Source organism: Tupaia chinensis, unplaced genomic scaffold (genome assembly GCF_000334495.1).
Source record: "Tupaia chinensis unplaced genomic scaffold, TupChi_1.0 Scaffold000168_1, whole genome shotgun sequence".
Taxonomy (NCBI): Eukaryota; Metazoa; Chordata; class Mammalia; order Scandentia; family Tupaiidae; genus Tupaia; species Tupaia belangeri.
In genome coordinates this window covers 2,703,514-2,727,045 of record NW_006159643.1, presented here as the reverse complement: position 1 = coordinate 2,727,045, position 23,532 = coordinate 2,703,514, and the positions used below count along the sequence as shown (strand labels likewise).

Genomic DNA, 23,532 nt, shown 5'->3' with positions numbered 1-23,532 from the left:
CCCAGGGGGGATGGTCACGCCGCAATCCCTTCTCCTCCATTCTCCTCTCGGGATCTTGGGCACGTACGCACACGCGCCCGGCGTGAGTTTTAAGCCACCAGGTCCGGGACGCGAACCACGGTCGACTTCGTGGGAGTTCAGCGACATAGCCATTACGCTAACTGCTGGTTCCCTCCTCCATTCTTCTTTCAGGATCTTGGGCACGCACGCACACATGCTCGGCCTGCGTTTCAAGTCACCAGGTCCAGGTCCAGGACTCAAATCGCGGTGGACTACATGAGAGTCCAGCAATGTAACCATTAAGCCATCTGCTGGTCTCTTATGGGTCTCACTTTTAATAATGAAGCAACCGGGGCAGAGAGAAGTAACTTGTCCAAGGTTACTGACAGGTTTCTCTCCTTGATGGAACATCCGTGAAGTTCCTCCTTTTCAGCGAGGTTTCATTTGGGAGTTCCTATTGTTTCCATCTCTGCATTCTCCAGTTTTAGCAAGAATCCTACTAAATTAGTGTAGCCAGAACCCCCTCCCTGGATATCTGAAAACTTTCCATATCTGATCATGTACCATTCCCCACAGCCCCCCAGGGAACATCTAATCATCCTGGCCTGCCTTCCGCAAGAATCTTGCTGGGTCAGTTTAGCCCCAATCCCATTAACACTGCTTCCTCTCGGTAATCTGCATGTACTCGCCACCCCTTCCCTATCCTGCTCCTTCCCTATAAATTCTCCCTTTTGTTTGTTGTCTTAGGAATTGATCCCAGTCTCTCTCCTTGACTGCAAAATTCCAATAAAGTCATTCCTATGCCTGAATAACGTCTGCCTTGACATTCTTCAGCAAGTACCACGAATAGCTTTCTTTTTAACATTACCCAAGCACACCCCATGGCTGAGCCTGGGTATGAACCCAGGTAACTGACCCCAAAGCCTGCACTCTGATTTACCCATACCTATACTGCCTTGTTAACAGGTTCCAAGGTGCACAGACTCAAGAAAAACCACACGGAACTGTATAAAATAGAGTTCACTCTGTGTAGTAGATTCTAGTTTCCCCTTTACTCCCCTGCTCATAATGAGTATCTGGGAACAAGTGCTATGGGGAAACTTTAGAATATTTTTACTACTAGCAGATGTTTATGATCTTCCTCAAATAGAGAACAGTAGGAGGGGTAAGTATTAATTAGATGAGAAGAAAGTAGCAGTCATGGGGCCAGCAGGTGGCATGGTGGTTAAGGTGCTACGCTCTCACATAGCCAGCCACAATCTGAGTCCCAGATCGAACGGCTTGCTTTTCACTCTCAGTCATGGGGCTTTCTCTCTCTCCTCTCTCTCTCTGGTGAGCACATATGCCCTATACCAAATTAAATAATAATAATAAATAAAATTAAATTAAATAAGTCTTTTTTAAAAAGTAACACTAATGGGGACAAGATATGCGAAATTTGAAAATTGGAAAAATATGTGCAGAAGTCAGGTTTTTAAATTAAAAAGTACTATCTGCCATTTCTTACTCTAAAATAAAAGGAAAACAAACAAAATTCATTAGCCACAGGTGATGCTTACTAAAACACTCTGCAACTTCACTGAGTGAAAAGTCAGAAATCTTTAGTTCTAGAATACTTCCAATTTATTCTTTCTTCCAATATAAAAACAAAATCCTTCCAGACAGAGCAAGTGTTTGATAAATGGATGAACACTTCATTGCTCCTTTTTCCAAAGCCAGAACTGCCTTTTACTAAGCTCTTATTTGATGTGGCAAAATGACTTTTCAGAAAAACTAGAGGGCTATATATTAAATGTTAAGAGAGTTTATTACTGTAATATTACAAATGAAATTTTTTTCTTTTCCTTCTTTACCCATTAATATTTTTTTCCTATAATAAACATACTGTAAGAAGGAGAAACAAAGGTTTTTGTAAAGACTTTAAAGACTTTTCAGAAAAGGAGTCTCTAAGTCCCCCTACATCAGCCTACTCTTCATTGCTGAGGGAAAGATTTTTTATGGACACTATAAAGACAGACTTTCAGACCCTGAAAAGAATGATGAGGCCCCCCCAGGGTGATTTATTCCTCCCAACCCTAACAACATTTCTTACTTACACCTAGTCTGGATTTAAGCCCTCAAATGACAGCATTTCCATTTTCTGGGAGACCTTTCCCCAGTGTGAAATCCACCCATCAGAAATATTCCCAAAATGCCTCTCTTTACAGTGACAACCATATAAAACTCTAAGCAAATTGCAATATTTCTAAGAAGAGAGCAAAGAGATTTTTAATCACTGTGTGTTCAATCTCACGTCGTGTTCCTTATTGTGCTAACCATCCATCGTGGTGGCTCATAATGTACAGTAATACATTTTACATTCACTAAATGCATTCTGGGTTTTTATATCACAGTTCAGAAGAATAGCTTTGGAAATCCTTTTGACTCCTTTAAAACTACATTTGTGGAATGGGGTAATTAAATTCCTATAGTTTGATATAACATTACCTCTGCTATTCTGGCTCATAAAAAAAAAAAAAATCCCAACCATCCTTTTTCTGCTTCTGTTAGAAATGGAATTACACCAGAGATATTTTTGTTAATACAACTCTAAGATTTTTGAGTGCCTACCCCATTGCAGTTAAACCAGACAGTTCCTTTTGTACATCTTCATGGAAATTAAAATGACTGCAGAAATCTTGGGTGCTTGATGGATGCCTTCTAGCTTACTTTGAGAAGAAAGTGCAGTAAGGGCCACTGTCAGGACTTCTGAATCATGAGGAGAACTAGAGAACTGAGGGGCTCAAAATGACATTAAAGTCATTTAACCAACCACTCAGCTACTTTGGCACAGTTAGGATTTCTTAGGTAATGGTGAGATCGAGTACTATCATGCTTGAGTATGACACAGACAATGTGATGGCTTACCTCACAAAACGATGTCATCTCGGTAATGGTGAGATCGAGTACTATCATGCTTGGGTATGACACAGACAGCGTGATGGCTTACCTCACAGAAGGATGTCATTTAATTCGCTGCCCATTCTGCACTGGGTGGTAGGAAGACGATATTCTCATTTTTAAAAAGATATTTGTGGTAGGGGGCTAGCAAGTGGCATGGTGGTTAAGGCTCTGGACTCCCATATGGCCAACCACTGTTCAAGTCCTAGACCCAGCTGCCTAAAAATCACACTGAGTGTGTGTGTATGCATGCCAAAAATCCCAAGAGGAGAAGGGGTTGGGATGTGACCATCTTGCCGGGGGGAAGGGGGTGGCTTCTCACTTTCCCTCTCTGTCTCCCTCCCACGAGCACATGTACATCCTATGGCAAAAACCTAAATATTAACATATACACTGATTTGCTTATTTGTGGTATAAAGTGGTCATGTAATCTTTGTGCTTAACCTGAGCACACAAGTGTAGGAAGTAACTAACCTGGCACCCAAACCCAGCTATACTAACTGCATGTTCAGATTCTTCCCACCACATTGCACCACTCCACATACCGCTCACCAAGCACCCAGAACAGTACCCTCACGAAGCTCTGATGAGTGCTGAGAGAACCCAGCTAATGGCTGTGGTGCTACTGTCGGATAACACGAGACGGTATGGAGAATGGTGGGTTTAGCATACTGCACACCGAGGAAGAGGAGCTCACAGAGCAACTCTATGTCTCTGGTTTCCAAATGTTTAAAATAGGTCTGTTTTGCTTTGTTTCTCATCTGCAATTATATAATGGCTCTCGGGCCCCTAGGATATAGTTATAAAGGACAAAGAAATATTTGAGTTGCAAAAATCTACAACTATTCCAGATTGCAAATGGATTTGTTTCTAAACATCGAGGGCAATGCAGAGTTCATTTTTTTAAAACACTGCGGTGTTCTCATCATAATATAAATAGACGGCAAACCCCCCATAATGGCAATAGCAACTATCGTAAGTGAAACATACACAAATAGAGCAAAATAGATTTGACTACAATAGCAAAGGCGTGAGAAGAGAGTCAGAAAAAGGATAGCCATTAAGTTCTATGGGACTAGTTGAAGAATTAGAGTGCTCCTTGCAAAATGCTACAACTTTTCTATATGCACAGCAGACATAAAAGTGAAAGTAATGAGTTAGAATAGATATTATTAACTTTTAATTAAGTTACTCTTAGAAATAACACACAAACTGATCATGCACCCAAACATCGCAATTAAGAATGTATAAAAGTGCATTCCTTCCAGCCCTTTGTCAGCTTTGTATCAAATGATCCAAACAGCTGAACTAGTTCAAAGACTCAACATGGAATAAATAAGCCTGGGGCTTATTTCAAGCTTTCTGAAGAGATACTAAAATGGTCATTTTTAATGTCATCCATGTTCAGAAAGAATAATAGCTGGGCATAAGTCTTTTAGCATCTAAAGATTCCCAACCTCCAGTCAATTCTGACAGGTTGGCGAAGAATAGAGAAACTAGCAAATAAGCTAATGTCCTCGGCAGGTAGGAAAATATTCACTAGAAATTCAAAAACTAAGATTGCCTTTAAAATTATATGTCTAATGTGAATTATAGTTGATTATTAGTTAAAGACTGTACATTTCTTTACCACTCCCAGCATGAGAAAGTACTAGTTATACCTGCAAATTCAAATACATTCGATTCCTGGCCATCAAAAGCCCCAGTCAAATCCAAACACTTACTTAGAACAAATAAATTATTTGCTTTTATAAAGGGAAGTACAAATGGAACCCTGTACTATTAATTGCCTAACAATTCTTTCCTGTAAAGAAAAATTAGCTGATGAGTAAGTCTCTTCACAATGAATTTCACCCTTTCAGAAATCATTCTAGACTTGTATCTTCTAAAAGGTGTTCTCGGAATATTAATAGCTTGAGATGTTGATATGCATTCCATAAAAAGACACTGCTACCATATCATCTGTTTTCTTAATTCTCAAGCTCACATTTTTACATCTTCATATTTCCTAAATGGAATATCATCTCACAAACAATGTCAAAAATTTGTGCTTGCTGATCCTTTTTCTCCCTAAATACATACACGCACAGAGAAAGAGAGAGAAAAATTAACCTAATAGTATACCTTCAACCAATGGCATCTTAGAGTCGAGAAAATATAATGAGTTTGAAAAAATAGCACTTTTATCATTTTTGAAGATTCACTCTGCATAGTATGTTATTAAAGGTTCTGAAAAGTCCTACACTTAAAAAATAGAACTTCTTATTTAATCTAGTGTTTCCCAAATATATTTGCCCATGGATTATTTCTTTTACAGAACTCATAACACAATTTCATGTGTTCACATTCCAGGAGCTCCTTCTGGAAATGACTGCTTATTCCTTTAATACCTTTGGCCAAGACCGTCCTCTCATCAGCATTACCAAGGCCGAGGGACAGAAGCCTTTCATCAGAAAGGGAAGGTAAACATGTCTCAGGGTCGACAGAACTGAATGGATGACCTAAAACTCTCTGTAGAAGGAAAATTCCAACTGGGCCAGAGGCTGACTTATTCTGCTTGGGAAACATCTGTGGTATATTCATACTGATTGCTTGCTCCTACAGATGATGCACAGCTTTGTCTGTTTCGAATGCTGTTATGATGTGAGAGATGAATAGACTGAATTAAAGCCATCTGCATCATAGGATGGGGAGCACCGTTTGGTGAAAGATACCCCTTCACGTTCCCTCACATATGAGGAAAGAGAAATTCATAGATTTCTCAGACTAGTTCTTAAACGCACCTGATCAGTACATTTCTGTGTGTGCGTTCTTGTAAAAATAAATCACGTAAGTCATATGGAAAAATAGGAGACATCAGAGGAGTGTGACAACAGAGAAAAAAATAAGAGCAGTGACATGGTTCTCATAGATGCAGAGACCCAGTTTCAGGCCTTGAAGAACTAAGTCATAAATGAACTCATCATATACTGCACAGTATTTATCTAGCAACACCCATTGATCCAGTTTTTAGAAACAGTATCCAAACTATGGAAATATGGCTAAAAGATTACTGTGTGCTTTTTGAAAGACATACTCACTGTCTGTCCAGTAGGGCCACCTGTCACAAAATGTCACCAGCTTCTTCTGCTACCAAACAAATAAATAAATAAATGGTTCTTGGGCCAGCAGCAGCATCCCAACCTGGGATCTTGTAAGAAATGCTGACTCACAGGCCCCACCACAGACCCACTCCATCAGAACTGGCATTTTAACAAGATCCCTAGTTCATTTTAGACTTACTTGTTTGAAAAACATTGGTCTGGGGCATAACATCTTTGTCCCACTTTCTATTTAGTATTGATTAAGGCCCACCCTCTGTAAAGTTAAATGTTAACTTGTGAAGATTGATAAATTGCTCATTATTTTTGTCCACTAGCCATGCAAGTGATTTCTGCCTTGTAGAAAAGATAACCTCAAGGTGATGGTTTTATTGCCCAAGACAGCATAAACCCTTTCGCTTCTTATTCTAGAATTCTTTCTCCCAGAGGCTGTGTACTTTCAGTCTCTCAAATTCTTCTTTGAACTTAATTTACCACCTGCTTTTCCCTCATTAATCAGTTAAATAAATCTTCAACACGTGCTCAGTACATATGGATGAAGGTTATGTTTAGAGCAGCTTAAAGTTATCATTCAAAACTAGTTACTTCTCACCTGCAGTAAGATCCTTATCTTTACTGAACACTGAACACTGTAAGAGCCATCTTTTCTTGGGGAAAATATTGCATTGTCCAGCAAACAGGGACCGAGAACATCCAATGTGATATTTAGATGACTGTCCCATGGGCTGGTCCCTCAAGAATGGTATAGTGTAATGTGGCTGACAACCAGGAGTTTTTAGTTCTGGTTCAGCCAATGAAGCTTTTGTTTTCATTTCAGTTTTGCATTTAAAAGACCTTAGAAATAGTGCCTATTCTCTAGTTCACCACAGGCTGTAAAACTCCTTATTATCTTACATCAGGCTGCTTCACACATGTTTGCTACCTACCTGGCCACTGGAGGCATTTAAGTTTACAACCCCTAATGTACACACTAATCTATTAAACCCAGTTTAGCCAGTGCAATTGTGGAAAATGGCTGGTGTCAAAATTATAACACACTCTAAGCAGGCTTCTTGGAAATATTTTTGCATATCTATCATGCACAGACCTTGGGCATCTATAATGAGTGTGAAAAGAGTACAGCTGCCAAAACCAGTGGCCTTATTCATTATCTACCAGAGGGCAAATTATTTACATGTACAACAATGCATTTGAAATACATTTTCCAAGCATCATCATCAATTTCTTCAGATACAAAAGAGTTTCATTTAAATGGCTCTCGGGGCATAGAAACCATTGCCCACATAAAACAGTGGAGATGCCTTCATTCTCCAAACTGAGCATTATTAAAATGTCAAAATAAATATCATGCAGAAATATAGGAAGGAAATACAATAGCTACAGGCATTATAGCCTGGTCCCTCTGAAAATCAGACCCAGAAGTTCAAAAGCAGCTTAGGACAAAACAGGTTTGGCAGTGCCAATTAGTCTGGTAGAGGTTGTTTTCTTCCTTAGATGGATTTGTTGACAGAATATCACGGAGAGTTATTAAGTGTCTGCTTCCACTAGGCATGACTCTCTTTTTCATAAGTGCTTAAATTCACCAAACAAGGAAAAACAGGCACTATATAAACAGAGTCATTAATAATATATATCTCACCTAGAGTAAAAGAGTAATATGGCCTGTCTCATTGTTCTGCATAAATAGTGATTTCCACAGTTTCCCATTTGTCCTCTCTATGGATTTTTCTTCTTTGGTACATCTCATCCCTCATTTTTCCTCTAGTATTTCTTCTGGCGAGTTAATGCAAATGACTAAGAAAATCAGCTAATAAAGCCTCCATTTTTCATCTGGCCTAGGCAGCCACCACTATTCCCCCACTAAAGGACTTTTAACCTCTCCTCGTAAGGCCTTAACTCACAATCTCTAAATCTTTTCAACTAGGCAATTAAATTGGTCTTTGAGCTTCAGTGTATGGCTCAAGGGTCATTATAATGTGCATGTTATCCAACAGGTCATTTATTTCAAAGCCAACTTTGGAATTACCTGGTTGGAATCTAATTGTGTTTTCTTTCAAACCATCTCCTGGTGGTTTTCCTTTCGCTTTGTTGTAACTGAGGGATGAAAGTTGGTTCTAGACATCAATCACAGTTTTAATATCATTTCAGGAAAAATCTCTCACCTCCTCACATGTGACTCTGTCCTCCGTCATATATGCATGATATTTATTTTGATAGAAAGTCACAGAGAGTTGGAGAAAGGCCCCCAGCAATATTAAGAGAAGAGAAATGAGAAGATTAGGCAAAACCATGGTAAGACACACCCTATCTCCTTCCCGCATTTAGAAAAGACTTGAAATCTTTCTCATTAAAATCTCCTACAGATTTACACTCATTTTGGTTTGCTTAACTGTCAAAGCCACTGCAAGATTGCAGGCAGGTTGACCTTCCTGTGGACATTTGACACGTAGCACTAGTTCTGCAAGCACGGAGGCCACAAGAGCTGTGGTAAAATGGCAGCCTCCACCCATTAGATTTTAAAGGATGTACGGAAAAGCCTAGACAGTCAGGCAGAAACCATCACACAGGCAGAACCTCCGAAAGTCTTCACTAGGGCAGTACCAAGCAAAATTTGGGATCAAAGAAGAGAAAATAAACCAGGGCCAGGCTTAGTGGGATCTCATGGTAGGGCTGCTCTCAAGTTTTCAGAATTGTAGAGACTGCCTGCCAAAGCTATTGCACAAGCACTAGATTCTAAGTAGGACCAGTCCAATCAGCAAAGCCATGGGGGATGGGGCCCCCAGCGACTCGGGGGCCTAAACTCCACTCTGGGTTGTGGAACATTTTGTCAAAGGAGATTGTTCTCAAGCATTAAGATTGAATGTTTACCTTTTGGGTTTCAAAATTGCTTGGGGCCTTCCTTTTCGTGGCATGGGAGTCTTTCTATTCTATGCTGGCTCTATCTTTACGTCTGGGAAATGCTGTGTTTTCTTGACCTTACAGGCTCACAGCTAGAAGGAGTTTGTCTGAGACCCAGATGAGAATTAGAACTTGGACTGTGGGGTTGGTACTAGAATAGATAAAGACTTTTGGAGACTATTGGAAGGAGACATTTGTGTTTTATATACAAAAAGGAAATGAACCTTGAGGGCCAGAGATAGAATGCTATGTTCTGAATAAGGTTTGTCCCCCGAAAGTTCATTTTCTGAGAATTTGGTTCCTAATGAAATAACACTAAGAGATGACAAGTCCTTTAAGAAGAAGACCCACCTACAAAATGGGCATTTATCCCTCAACTGGCTGCAAGCATAGGGGATACAAACAGAGGAAGTGGAAAAGTCTGTTTCCTCTTCTCCCCTCCTTTTCTGCTTCCGTCAGCCGTGTTATAACGTAGAACCGGATGCTAGCCCCATGCCTTTTTCAGCCACCAGAACTGTGAGTCAAGTAAACTTTTATTCTTCAGACATCACCCAGTCTTAGATATTTCTGTTTAGCAACACAATAATGGCCCAGACCTAGACCTTGAAATGGGAGGATGATCATGAATTATCCAGGCGGTTCCAACCTAATCACGTAAACTCGGAGAATCAAAAGACCTTTCCTATCCACACTTAGTGAAAGAGAGGCCAGATGAAGACAGAAGGAAGGTCAGAGACATGCAACATCGCTGCCTTTACAGATTGAGAAAGAGGCCATGAGTCAAGGAATGTGGGCAGCCTCTAGAAGCTGAAAAACTTAAAGAACAGATTCTCCCTCAGATCCTCCAGAAAACAGCATAAAAGAAATTTCAAAGGCATAGAAAATGTTCCAAAACATGAAGTTTAAAGCAAAATCGCAGGTTTGAGAACTAAGTCATGGGACTTATGAAGTGGTAATCTACAAATGCTTTGACACTCATTTTTCCAAAAGATGGAAATTAATTTATCTCCTCTTGAGTGTGGGCTGGAGTGAGTACCCTCCAATGAATAGAGTATAACCAACATGAATAGCACTTTATCAAGCTATAAAATGTGTTAGAGCTTTCTCTTTGTTCTCTCTCTCTCTCTCTCTCTCTCTCTCTCTCTCTCATTTCTTCTTGTTGTCTCTCATTACTTTCTGTGTAAAAAGCTAATGGACTTGCCATAAGGATGCTCAAGTAGCCCATGAAGGTCTACATGGTGAGGAACTGAGGTCTCCTGCCAACAGCCATGTGAGTGAGCCATCCTGGAAGCAGACTCCCAAACCTGAAGATAGCTAAAGGCCCAGGCTGCATCCTGACTGCAACCTCATGAAGGTCCCTGAACCAGAACCACTCAGCTAAGCTGCTCTCAAATTTCCAAACATAGAAACTATGTTTTCTGTTTTAAGCAACAGAGTTTTAGGATAATTCTGTTATACAATAAAATATAAGTAGCCAACAATGCACATGAGATACAATACACATGAGAGTCTTTCTCAAAAGTTCAGGAGAGGGACCAGCAGATGGCGTAATGGCTACATTGCTGGACTCCCACCTAGTCGACTATAGTTTGAGTCCTGGACCCAGGGGCTTAAACTTCACTCTGGTCCTGTGCATGTGCATGCCCAAGATCCCAAGAGGAGAATGGAGGAGAAGGGATTGTGGCATGGCCAGCCCTCAGGTTGAGGGGGGAAGAGGGGTCTCACTTTCTGTCTCTCCAGTGAGCATGCATGTCCTATAGCAAAAATATCTCTTAAAAAAGTTTAGGAGATCTGTCAACAAAAAGCCTTTATCCCATCTGACAACCATTAGTAAAAGCTCAGAAGCAATCTTCTGTTGCACAAGGGACTTTCTTTCCCTAATTCACCAAAATCCTAACTAATTCGTATTCAACACCATAAAGGCGCCAAGAGTCATTGCCATTTAGATGGCTTTTGTATTGATGTTTCTCTTGTAGTAGAGAATGATTTCTTGGTTCCTATATCTCTATCCAAAGTAAGAAACAAAGGATACACTAAAGGGCTTTTTTTTTTCATCTAGGAGAAAAGTTATTTTTTGATGGGAATAAAGAACATTCCTGAATAGCTCATATGCCAATGATACATTTCTGTGCCAATTACATGCCATTTAAGATCTAATTTTTCTTCCCATGCTAGCTTTACTCATTTAGGCTGACTGGATTCTTCAGGTAAGTGAGTTCACTAAACTTGCTTTCTTTTCAGGGTTCTTTGAAATGGGGTTTACATAAGGCCCATTGAGTTTACTAGATCTGACTCTTCAGCCCTTTACGGGTAGCAGCCAGCATTACTCCTAAGAACCTTCCTGATACTAGGAGACTTCAAAGAATTTGTGGGAAAATGCAGTTAAAGTACAAGTTTATTTGGGTGCAAAATATTTCAAATCCAGGCATAGTTTTTTTGGGTTTTCTTTTCTTTTTTTTTTTTTGTAATATGCATTTTCCTTGAACTTCTTAAAAAACCCTTTATACCATAGAATCTATTCCATCTTTTTCTGGTTTTGTACTTAGAATAATTGTTCACTCTGAGTTTCTTATAGCAGACTCAAATTATGTCTGATCACAACCATACAGACTAATCAAAGAGGTATTCCTAGGTACAACTCCTAATTTACCATGAATGTCTATCTTTTACTGTTAATATTTCTTTTTCTTTTTTTTTTTTTTTTTTTTGGGGGGGTTTTTGTTCTAGGGGGGTGGGCCCTTTCGCTATAGGGCGCGTGCGCTTGCCAGACAGACAGAGAGAGACATAGAGACAGAAAGCGAGAAATCACCCCCAGGGGGGATGGTCACACCACCACAGTCCCTTCTCCTCCATTCTCCTCTCGGGATCTTGGGCACGTACGCACATGCGCCTGGCATGAGATTTAAGCCACCAGGTCCGAGACACGAACCGCGGTCGACTATGTGGGAGTCCAGCGACATAGCCATTACGCTAACTGCTGGTTCCCCTTACTGTTAATATTTCTATGGACCTCAGCATACTACAGCCCACAGGCCAAATATGATCCACCACCAGTTGTGTAAATAAAGCTGTATTGGAACACATCCACACGTATTCATGTATGTATTGTCTGCTGCTTTTTTTCATAGCAACATGACCTGTCAGCTTAGCCACTGTGACAGATCTTACAGTCCCCAAACCTGATATAAGCACTTCGGTGGTCAATAAGCCAAGAACTCATTCTGCTTCAAAAAAACACAATATGGGAAATGGTAAAAATCACTGTGCTCTCTCTAGGACATTTACCTGTGATTCATAGACAATAACTCTGAAGCTTTCTTTTCAGTTGGACAAAAATAGAACCATTTTTTAAGTTGAAAATGAACTCACTGTGGCTAGTTTCTGAACATCTTCATCTGATGCTCCCAAAGATGCCAGACCTATTTCTTGTGAAAATTGAGCAAACTTAGGATCCGCAAGTAGTGGGACATGTCCCAGGAGTTCGTGGCATGTGTCTCTGACAAGAAAAACATCACAAAGACATGTTATACAAGAAACTTGGAACCAACACTGGTAGAACAAGACTTGAAATCCTAGAGAAAACCCAGTAACAGTAATTAGTTTCCACATGCTATCAAATCTAAGACTTTTTAATCATATATCGACATCTCTGAAATCCAGATGCATCTTATAATCATAGCATCTTAAATTATATATGATCTTTTTAAAAGAATTATTTATTTATTTAATTACATTTGTCATTATTATCTCTTTAATTTGACCAGAGAGAGAGAGAGAAAGGGAGAGTGAGAAAAGCAAGCCATCAGATCCAGGACTAGAACTGTGGTTGTCTACATGGGGATCCAGCACCTTTAACCGCCATGCCACCTGCTGGCCCCTATATATAATATTTTTAATGCTTACTCTATGATAAGCACTTGGTATTTTATGATATACACTACATGTTTTCATCTCAAGATAAACCTAGAGAATTAAAGTGACTTATTAGTGTGAGGTCCTATAGATCACGGGTGGGCAAACTGCAACTACAATCCAAATCAGACTCACTATCTCTATCTATAAATAAAGTTTTATTAGAACAGAGTCAAGGATTTCCTTTATGAATTGTCTAGGGCCACTTTGACAACAACTGCAGAACTAAGTCATTTTGACTAAGATTATAAGTGCTGCAAAGATTTAAAATAATTACTAGTTAGTCCTTTACAGAAAAAGTTTGCTGATTTGGGCTATAGATGGTGATGAATCAAAAATTGGAATCTAGCTTGTTATGATTTTTATTAAACACTTCTCTCAGTCCTTCAATTGCACTGCATCCTTGCTACAGTTTGCGAGGCACTGGGAAACATCCAAGGATCATATTGTCCTCATGGAAGTGACTGTTTCCATAGATGATTTATCTAGTCTAACACAAACAACTCCCTTGAGAGAGTGCATTGGAAGAATCTCCCAGTTCTCTGCCTTGGCTGGCCTGAAATAGGTAATAATGGAAGCTCGGAACCTCTCTCAACTGCCTGAGCTTCCATTTGGCACCAGACAAGTGAGCAAAGGACAGGTATGTGTCACAATAAAACAAGGCACATGCCTTCCTGAGTCATTGTCATGAATAATGAATGGTTCCCTGACACCAAGGTACAATGGAATGAATTCCCCTATGAGTCTTTGGGAATGGATCGAGATGCAGAAACATTTTGTTTTCTTGACAAAAAATAAATAAATAAATAAAATAATTAACCAGATAGTAATTGAAAGATGTCTCTGATTTCACCTGTGCTCCTCTCGAGTGTATCATTTCAAACAGGTGCTATATATAAATGCCAGGTGCCCCCACCATTATTACAAGCATAAAGAACACTGTATATTCATATGTATAAAGCAAGTGAATGGTGGTCAAAGGCATGAGATTGATGCCCATATGAAACAGATGGCATCACTCAATTAAAAAAAAAAAAAAAAAACCTTGTTTCCACAACCCAAACCACATCCCTAGCCTTGGCTGACCACTGCATAAACATATCAGGTTGAAAGGTAGTCAAGTGGGAATATGTATGTGGACAGGATAATAAAAGAAACTCCAAATTCATCCCTTGCCAACTGTATGTCAATAGTTTCTCTTTTAGCACATAAATTTAATTTGTTAGAAAAGAGTATGTAGCGGTTATTCTCTGGTCACATTGCTTGAGTCAGAAATAAGACCGACTGGATTTTCAAGCATAAGAGAAATTTAAATGTTATCCAAGCTCCTCATTTTCCCTAACGAGAAAAGAAGAAAGACAGGCAAAGAGGGAGAGAGGGGAGGAGAGGGGAGAGAGAATGAAAAATAAAGAGAGATGGAAGAGAATAATACATTGAGCTCTTATTACATACTGGGTATTGTGTTAAATACTTCCATTCTTCATTATTAATTTAATCTTCACTTCCGAAGAAGCCTTATTATTTCCATTTGACAAATGAGGAAACTAAAATTCATTAAGGATAAGAATATTTTCCAAGGTCATACTTTTAGTAAGACAGACAATAGTTGAAACAAAAATTCTCCTGACTCCACAGCTCTGCTCTTTCTCTGTTGTTTAATCTGCAGGTATGGCATAAACAAGAAAGGAGGTAGGAGGCATGGCTTCACTGTAAGAAGAGTGTTTAACCAATTTAATTTGGTTAGCATACATTAAACTGTGGTATTTAAGTCTCTTTCTTGCCACTCAGTAGTTCTCAACTCACCAAATTGCTTGAGGAGCCTTTTTAAAAATACCAAATGGTGAGGCCCTGCTTAAGAACAATCTGAAAAGGCGCTCTGAGATAGGCCTGAGCAAGGGTTTTTAGAGCTCTCCAGGTGATGATGGCCCACAGTCAAGGTTGGAACCCACCGTCATCACTGTTGATACCAGGGGTTCTCCCAGCAGGCTTCAAGCAACTAGCACTTAAAACTCAAACTGGAAGTGGTTGTGCAGTCTTGAGCTGCCCAAGTATAATGCATAATATTGGTTAATAATAAAAGGTGGTAAGTAAAAGGTAAATAACTAATTCCTTCCCCCACGTACATTTGGTTCAGCTACAGGTCTAGTACTTTTATGCCAGAGGGAACTTCCCAACTCACTCTTAAAATCATTTTTTTGTAAAAGTTCATGCGACCTGCACCAGTGATGGAATTTAAATCAAGTGGCCATCCATGGAAAAGCCTGAATACCTCCATTGTGGCCCATAATGTAAATATTGGGTCATCAAAAAAGTCATGATGCATTCTTGCATAGAACAAATATGTCATGACTTTTCAGATGACCCACTACTAAAGCATTTTTACTGATACCATGCAGAAGATGTGGCAACAGTAATTCCAAATAAGGACAGATGTCAAACTCAAAAAAAAAAAAAATACTAAAGATGGTAAGTATTGGCTCAACATGAACAAATCAGGTGAGCAGAAGTTACAATAACAATTTATTGTGGATACTGACTATGGGCCGGGCACTGTACTAGCGCTTCACAATATAAGAAGAGACTAAGATACATCATGACTACAGTGCTGGTAGATTCTTGGTGCAATACTAGATTTACTTTTGAGCAGCTTGTTAAATATTTGAAGGCTGATACAGAAGACATTCTTCTACCTACCTTGGTACTAATGGAGTCCAAAAGTTTATTGACAGAAAAAATAGAGTGAAAAGTTAGCAATTAAAAAGATAAAAGGAGGGACCAGCAAATAGCATTAGGTTACATTACTGGACTCCTATGTAGTAGACCTCAGTTTGAGTCCCAGACCCAGTGGCTTAAAACTCACATTGGACTGAGATGGATTCCATACTTCAACTGTGAAATATTGGTTTCCTTGACCAAAAAGGAAGATTTTCTGCTGAGACTTCCCCCTCTAGACTCACTTCTGGTGGGTAGGGATAGCTCTGTGTCTCTTTCTCTCCATTTCTGTCTGTTTCTCTCTGTCTCACTGTGTCTGTGACTTTTAGTTTTATTTATTCATCCATCTCCATCTGTCTCTGTCTCACTGTGTCTCCCTTTGACTTTTAATTTTTTTTTTTGTTTAATTTTTTATTTTTTATCATCATATCTTCTTCATATTACATTGGATTACATATAACTTTACAGTGTATTACATTATTTCTTCAAAGGGGAATGCCATGCACGTCAGTGAGTACAGGGACATTGATCTCCCCACTTCAACATTCCATATCCTTTCTGTTTTCCCCAATCATTATCTTTATTATTCTAATTATTTTTATAAAACAGTCAATTGCTATTTTCGTTTTGCTTGTAAAAATACTTTGCCCATCATGAAACACCTCCCAGACCAATCCAGTTGAGAATACCATACATGTCATTATCAACAGTTTATAAGCCCTATCTATTTCTCACTAAGGTCCTGTCTCGCTCTGGACATTAGCCAAACTCTAATTTAGCATTATCAAAATACAGAGCACACTGTTATTAAAAAACCCACTCAAAACAGGGCTTATATTTCTCCCCTTTTTAAAATAGTTTGCTTATTACTTCCATGAGTGAGTGAGAGAGAACATGTGTGAGAGAGAACGCTAAACTTGGTCCTGATGCTGTGGTATCCCCCCAGCCTCAGCCAGTCTCAGATTGTGGGCAAACGCATGCTCTGTGTACTTGGGGAGGTCTTTGGACTTGAACAGGGAACTTCTCCATGTGGGAATGTCTCACAGAGCATCATGCTTTATCACTGTCTGACCCCAAAATATATTATCTTCTAAAAAGTTTCTGATTTAGTTGCTTTTATTGGTTAGTGCTTGGGAAAATGTGAAATAGTTTGGCCATGAGGGAAAGAAGGAGATAAAAACCTATTAAATCAAAAATGGATGGGGAAGATTGACTTTTCTACTGGATTCATATTTTTGTACTTTTCATTCTTTTTTTTTAAGTTTTCTATAGGTATATGCACTTGTTGGAGAGAGAGAGGAGAGAGAGAGATAGATAGATAGATAGATAGATAGAGAGAGAGACAGGAAAAGTGAGAGAGCACCCCCTTCCTCCAGGGAAATTACCATACCTCAATCCCTTTTCCTCTAGTCTCCTTTTGGGATTTTAGGCATGCACACACACATCCAGCATGTTTTTAAAGCCTCACAGATCTGAGACTCAAATCATGCAGCGGCCGTGTGAGATCCAGCCACCTTAATCACCATGCCACCAGCTAGCCTCATATTTTTGTAATTTTCTTCATTGCAAGATTGGACAAAGAAGAGACCTCTTTATTTATGTCTATTCACTCACATCATTAGCAATTTAAGGTTATTATTTATTGTTTGCTAGAGGGTATATGCATTTGCCGGAGAGACAGAGAGGAAAATGCAAACTCACTCTTCAGGGAGATGGCCACACTGCAATTCTCTTTTCTCCATTTCTCCTTTCAAGATTTCAGGCAAGCACACACATGGACCTGGTGCATTTTTCAAGCTGCAGGGTCCAGGACTTTAACTGTGAAGTTGACCATATGGGATCCAGCCACCTTTACCACCACGCCACTTGGTGGCCCAAGTTGTTATTATTATTATTTTAATTTTGCTTTTACATTTAAAAACTGATGAAACATCACATGGATCCTGAACTTCAGCTGTGAACTAGTACTTTCAGAGACTTAAAATGAAGATTTTCTGCTGAGACTTCTTCCTCACTTATTTCTAGTGGGTAGTGTTACCTGTTTCTTTGTCTCCAGTTCTCTCTGTCTTTCTGTGTCTTCCTGAGTCTTTTAATTTTTTAATTTTTTTAAAGGTAAAGTATTCTCTGGGCTCTCAAGCCTCTCCTTTATTGTGTTAATTGGTGCCTTTCCTCACTTCATTTAGGAAAGGCACAACCCAAGCCAAGCCTATCCTGAGATGTAGACATACTTCAGCTGTGAAATATTGGTTTCACACAGCACACATGCATGCCACACAGTTCTCATTTTTTGCTTTTTAAAATTATAATCTTATGGTTTTTTTATACTCTTTTTTCTTTCTTCTTTTTCATTTTATTTTTTCTTCCTCTTTGCTCTTCTTAATTCTTTTCCTTTTTTCTTTATCTTTATTCATTTCCTGATTAGCCTCTATGCACTAAGTGTCTAGACAGGTCCAAGTGAACAGTTTCCAACCATATGAATATGATTAGGGTCAGAATATTCCTCTCTTCACCTTGAATCTGATGCATGAAGAGTGAAAACAGAACAGAAGAAAGAGTGCAGATCACTTCCTTCTGCTTGCTTCTGAATGCTCAGATTGAATTTCAAGAATTAGGAAGAAATGCATCATCCATCCAATGACGAGAAATCACCGCAGGATCACAAGAAATATGGGAAAGCAAGACAGTACCTTTCCTCCAAGGGAAAAGAATAACACCTCAGACAGTACAATGAAACTCATAGAAATATCTGATAAGGATTTTAGAATATTCATAATGACAAAGCTAACAGAGATGGAAAAGAAGAGAGACAATGAACTGCAGAAGAGAAAGGAGAAAGGAGCTGACGAGTTCCAGGAGGTGAAGAAATTCTCATAAGATCTGAAAGAGGAATTCCACACTTTACAAAAGAATCAAATGGACCTGTCAGAGATGAAAGCTATAATACAGGAAGTCAAAATATCCCTTTAAAGTATTAAAAGCAGACTAGATCACACAGAAAATAGAATCTCAGATGTAGAAGACAGAATCGCTGGCCTAGAAAAATCCACTATGAAGACTGAGAAAATGGTCCAAAATATTAGAATAATATACAAAAAATACTAGATACCATCAAATGTCCAAACATTCAGATAATTGGTATTCCAGAAGGTGAAGAGACTCATACGGGCATTGATCATCTATTCCACGAAATCCTGCAAGAAAAATTTCCAAACCTAGAGAGGCACTCAAAGATCCATTTCCAAGAAATACAAAGGATCCCAATCAGAATCAACCCAAGAAGATCTTCTCCAAGACATACTATAGCCAGATTGACCAAAACCACAGACAAAGATAAGATACTAAGATTGGCAAGAGAGAAACGGCAAGTTACCTACAAAGGATATTCCATCAGGATAACAGAGGACTTTTCATCAGAAACAACGCAAGCAAGGAAAGAATGGGAAAATATATTCAATGTGTTAAGGGAAAAGCAATTTCAACCAAGAATACTATACCCAGCACGATTATCCTTCATACAGGAAGAAAAGACAAGAATATTCTCAGATAAACAAAACCTGAAAGAATTTACCAACACCAGACCAGATCTCCAAGTTCTCAAGGGAGTGCGGTATCAGGAAAATTAAATACAGACGCATGGAAATAAGAATTCAAAAACTAAGAAAATGGCCAACTTAATTGTAGGGACAAGTCTGTAGTCGAATATTATATCCCAGAATTTAATCAGGAAGATCAGACCACAACAGAAAATAGATTAAGTACATGAGACTGAACGGGTGAAATCACATTTTGTAACTTTTGACTAAAACATTGCTGATTTTCTTCTAGGCTTTGTTTTCCAGTTTTAAGGATTTTTGTCCAGTCTTGAGCTGCCAGTGGTTCATATACCTATTATTTGAACAGAATCCTAACCTGTTTCCTGGCTTTAAGTTTTAAGTAAAGTTCCTTAGCATTTCTTTGATTTATTAACACTAAAACTGCTTATCTTAAAATGTAAAAATATATTAAAATACCTATTTAATGACAATAGTAAGCTTTATAGCATCAGCTAGGTGCTACCTTATAGTATACTCATTCTACTCAGAGTTTCACACCTAAAGTCAGACATGTATTCACAGATGTGTACATACCAGCTAAACTTGCTATTGAAAGCAGTTAGATTACTATATATATATATATATATATATATATATATATATATATATATATATATATATATATATATATATATATATATATATATATATACACACACACATATATATACATGTATATATACAAAACTAGAAATGGAAAATTAATTATGATAACCTGTATGATTAGGCTATTATGCAGTATAGTTTGGATGGGAAATCACATTTTTTAGGCTGTGACAATGCTCAGGGAATGAATGTAAATTAATTAATTAATTTAAAATGTTTCAGAAAAAAATTACAGTGCACTTGTAACTAGATTCTAGCTTTGTCTATAGTTTTAGTTTAATGTATTCTGTGAATCAATAAAATGTGGGGGGAATGTAAAATAATAAGAAAATGAAAAAAGAAAAAAAAGAAATAGTACAAACAGTGAAAGGGAGGTGAGGAAGGTATCACGTGTTGCAGGTAAATAAGTCTGCTCAACCCAAGGAGATCATTGGAGAATTCTCATGGTGAGGTGACAGGAGATAGAGACAGGAGAAGAAGTCAAGGAGGAAGGAAGAAGTTCAGAAGATCCTGTTAGGGAAGCCAAGGGAGGAGAGAACACTAAGGGGAAGCTGCTCCGTAGAGCAAATGCTGCCGAGAAGCCCAGAAGGACGAGGGTGCACAAAGGGTGGATCTGATGAAGTGAGAGGTTTCTAAGAGGAATACAGAAGAGGATTTGGGGATAAATTCATAAGGGGAGGCTTTCTGCAAAGGACTAATCCTGAATTCACCCTTGACAATGTAAAGAATGAGAATTGATGGAAGAGTGGGAGAATCTTAGACAAGAGGATAGGTTTAGGAAAAGAAAAGGAAGACCCAGGAAGACTGAGCAACCTAGACGTGGAAGTATAAGATTTTGCTACAGAAGATTTTGCTTGGGACAATACGATGGAGCTGGCAAAACTGGGAGGGGAGGCACAGCTATCAAAAAGCTTCAAGGTTCTCATAGTTCGTTCTGTTCATGTAGGTAATTTGAAGTCACTATAGAATACTTAAGAGTTCTTCATTCCGGGGATGAAGTAACTAATGACACAGAAGAACAATTAAGAAAGGTAGACATGAGCATCAAACCAAATGAGGTATACTAAGAATGGAATGCTTTCTATTACTTAAATTGTGGTACAATTCTGAAGGTGCAGCCATGTATGGTAAATAAGGAAAAAATGATAAAAAACCTGAAATGAACCAAAATATGACTGGTGTCTTAGATGGAAAACTAGACCTTGTCTAGCACTTCCTTCCAGGTTATATTGCTTCCATGAACACCTTATAAAAGTTTTCCCCTCAACACCCACTTCCTGGAATCCATACTGCTTGTGGTTTAGTTGCCAGATTCATGAATCACTGTCTGTTCAATAAACTCTTTTAAATAAATAAATAAAAACTCACTCTGGGCCTATGTGCATACATGCCCAAAATCCTGAGAAGAAAATAGAGAAGGGATTGCGGCATGGCCATCTCCTCTGGGAGGTGATTTTTTGCTTTCTGTCTCTCTGTCTCTCTCTGTCTCTCAGCAAGTGAAAGCACCCTGTAACAAAAATCTCTAAAAATAATAATAATAACAATAAAAAGGTTAAAGGAAGGCAAGTTCAGGAGCTCCAAAGACATCAAGGAGTCACTTCTCCATAGTAGCAAAGAAGCTATCCCCTGGATTTTTAAGTTGAGGTGTCATTATCAGAAACCTACAACTCACTAACCCATTTAAGATACTTTAAAGCATTACAATGACATAGGAATCCAGCTACACATAGAGGAAGATATACGGTATTGTAAATTTGGAGGAAAAATTGTACAATACAGAAGAGCAAGTTACATTATTTCATTAAAAATGAAAGCCTGAAGCAAGATACCTACCAGAATCATTCATGGGACTTCAAGGATGCCCTTTGCTCTGCTATAAATAGAAAAGATTGGGGTATATTTCCCCAGTTTGTACACTCCTCTCAGTTCTACCTCCACAGAGACTCTGAGAAAGCACTGCCCGCCCCCCCAGATTCCTGAACAAAGTGTGGATGTAGTATATACAGTAAGCTCACTTTCACTGGGCCAAGGATTTAAGAACCTGTATTTCAAAATCAGGAACAAGGTTATCTTTTATAACTTTGATGGGACATTTCAGAAATAAAACTTGCATTGTTCTCCATCTCACTGTCTTTGGCTAAGGCACGTATTAGACAAAGGAAACTGAAATGCCTGAAACTTTAGTCAAAGTCAGATTTTTGGAATTTTTTTGTTTTTTTGGCTTTTTTTTTTTTTTTTTTCTTTTTTAGATTTTTGCCATAGGGCATGTGCACTTGGCAGAGAAACAGAGGAAAAGTGAGAAATAACCACCCCCACCCCAGGAAGAATGGCACATCAAATCCCCTCTAGAAATGATGGGCACACACGCACATGCACCCAGTATGATTTTCAAACCACCAGGTCTGGGACTTGAATCATGGCCAGCCATGTGGGAATCCAGCATCTTAACTACAACACCACCTGCTGGCTCAAAAGAGGTTTTTTTTTTTTTTTTTTAACTGTACTAATAAAAGCAACTTACTAACTTCAAAGTTTACCTTTTCTTTCTTTTTTTTGGGGGGGGGTGGAGGTTTTTGCTATAGGGTGCGTGCGCTCGCTAGAAAGACAGAGAGAGACAGAGAGACAGAAAGCAAAAAATCACTCCCCAGAGGGATGGCCATACCGCAATCCCTTCTCCTCCATTCTCCTCGGGATCTTGGGCACACATGCACACACACCCAACGTGAATTTAAGCCACTGCTTCCGGGACTTGAACCACGGTCGACTACATGGGAGTGCAGAGACACAACCATTACGCTAATTTCTGGTCCCAAGTTTACCTTTTCTTTAGCTTCTCTGACACCAAAGGACTTCAAAACTGTGTTGACCACTACTCTTTTCTTTGGGACTGAATTCAAACTAGGGGAGTCTCAGGAAGAATGCAAGACTACAAAGTCTTCTCTCCAATCTTTCTATCAAACAAGGTATGTTGGGCTGTAATTATGCTATCTTACACTTTTTCACAAAGTGCTAGTGCCACTGCTGCTTTATCCTGCGTGTAAAGTAGTTTGAGATCCCTGCATGGGTTGGGAATCATGCACAACAAGACCCTGAGTACCTAATTATGAATAGGTTTCTTATATGAGTCACAACTATTGCCTTATCTCACCAGATCGCTCTTAAAAGATTCAATTATTTGGCCATAATTGCACCTGTCAGTACATGCGGCCTCCAATCGCTACATCGGCAAACTTTTCTCTTTTCAACTCCCATTCCTTTGATGCATTTTTGCCTGAATAATGCTTTTCAGAGCCCTTTTTACAAAAGCACTCTATTCACTGGAAATGTAAGACCTTTCAAAACTGTTAACACAGTAAAACATCATGTCTCCTTTTTAGGGAAAAAGAAAAAAAAGCCAGAGCTGATATCAGACACTAAACTTTTGCTGCTCTAAATTGGAATCGTCTCTGATAAGCCCTGTTAGGGGGATTCTAAAGCCTGTGGAAATAGGCCCACAAAGGGGCCTGAGCAAAATGTCTGCAGGGAATTCTTAAATCATTCTAAGAAAGTTGCCATCGTTTCATTTTGCCACGGGGAAATACGGGTCCTGGTTGTTCAGTTCAAATTCAAAATGACTCTGGCATTTTTCTCCTCTTATCAGTTTTCAAAGCTGGCTCCTCGTGCTACATGTTGAACAACTCCTTTTTATTTTTGCTGTAAATTAAAGCCTTTAAGAGGCAGTGAGTGAGCATCCAACATTTGCTTTCCATCCCAAATCAGCGCATCTGTCT

The 23,532-nt window shown here is 38.9% G+C and overlaps 1 protein-coding gene across 1 annotated transcript in view; it reads right to left on the bottom strand.

Annotated features, from left to right (window-relative positions):
• TPH2 (tryptophan hydroxylase 2) overlaps positions 1–23,532 on the bottom strand; it is a 110,951-nt gene that overhangs the window by 28,006 nt on the left and 59,413 nt on the right. Inside the window, exon 8 of the mRNA XM_006146197.3 lies at positions 12,309–12,435. Coding sequence (XP_006146259.1) covers positions 12,309–12,435 — 127 coding nt within the window. The remainder of the gene's footprint in view (positions 1–12,308; positions 12,436–23,532) is intronic.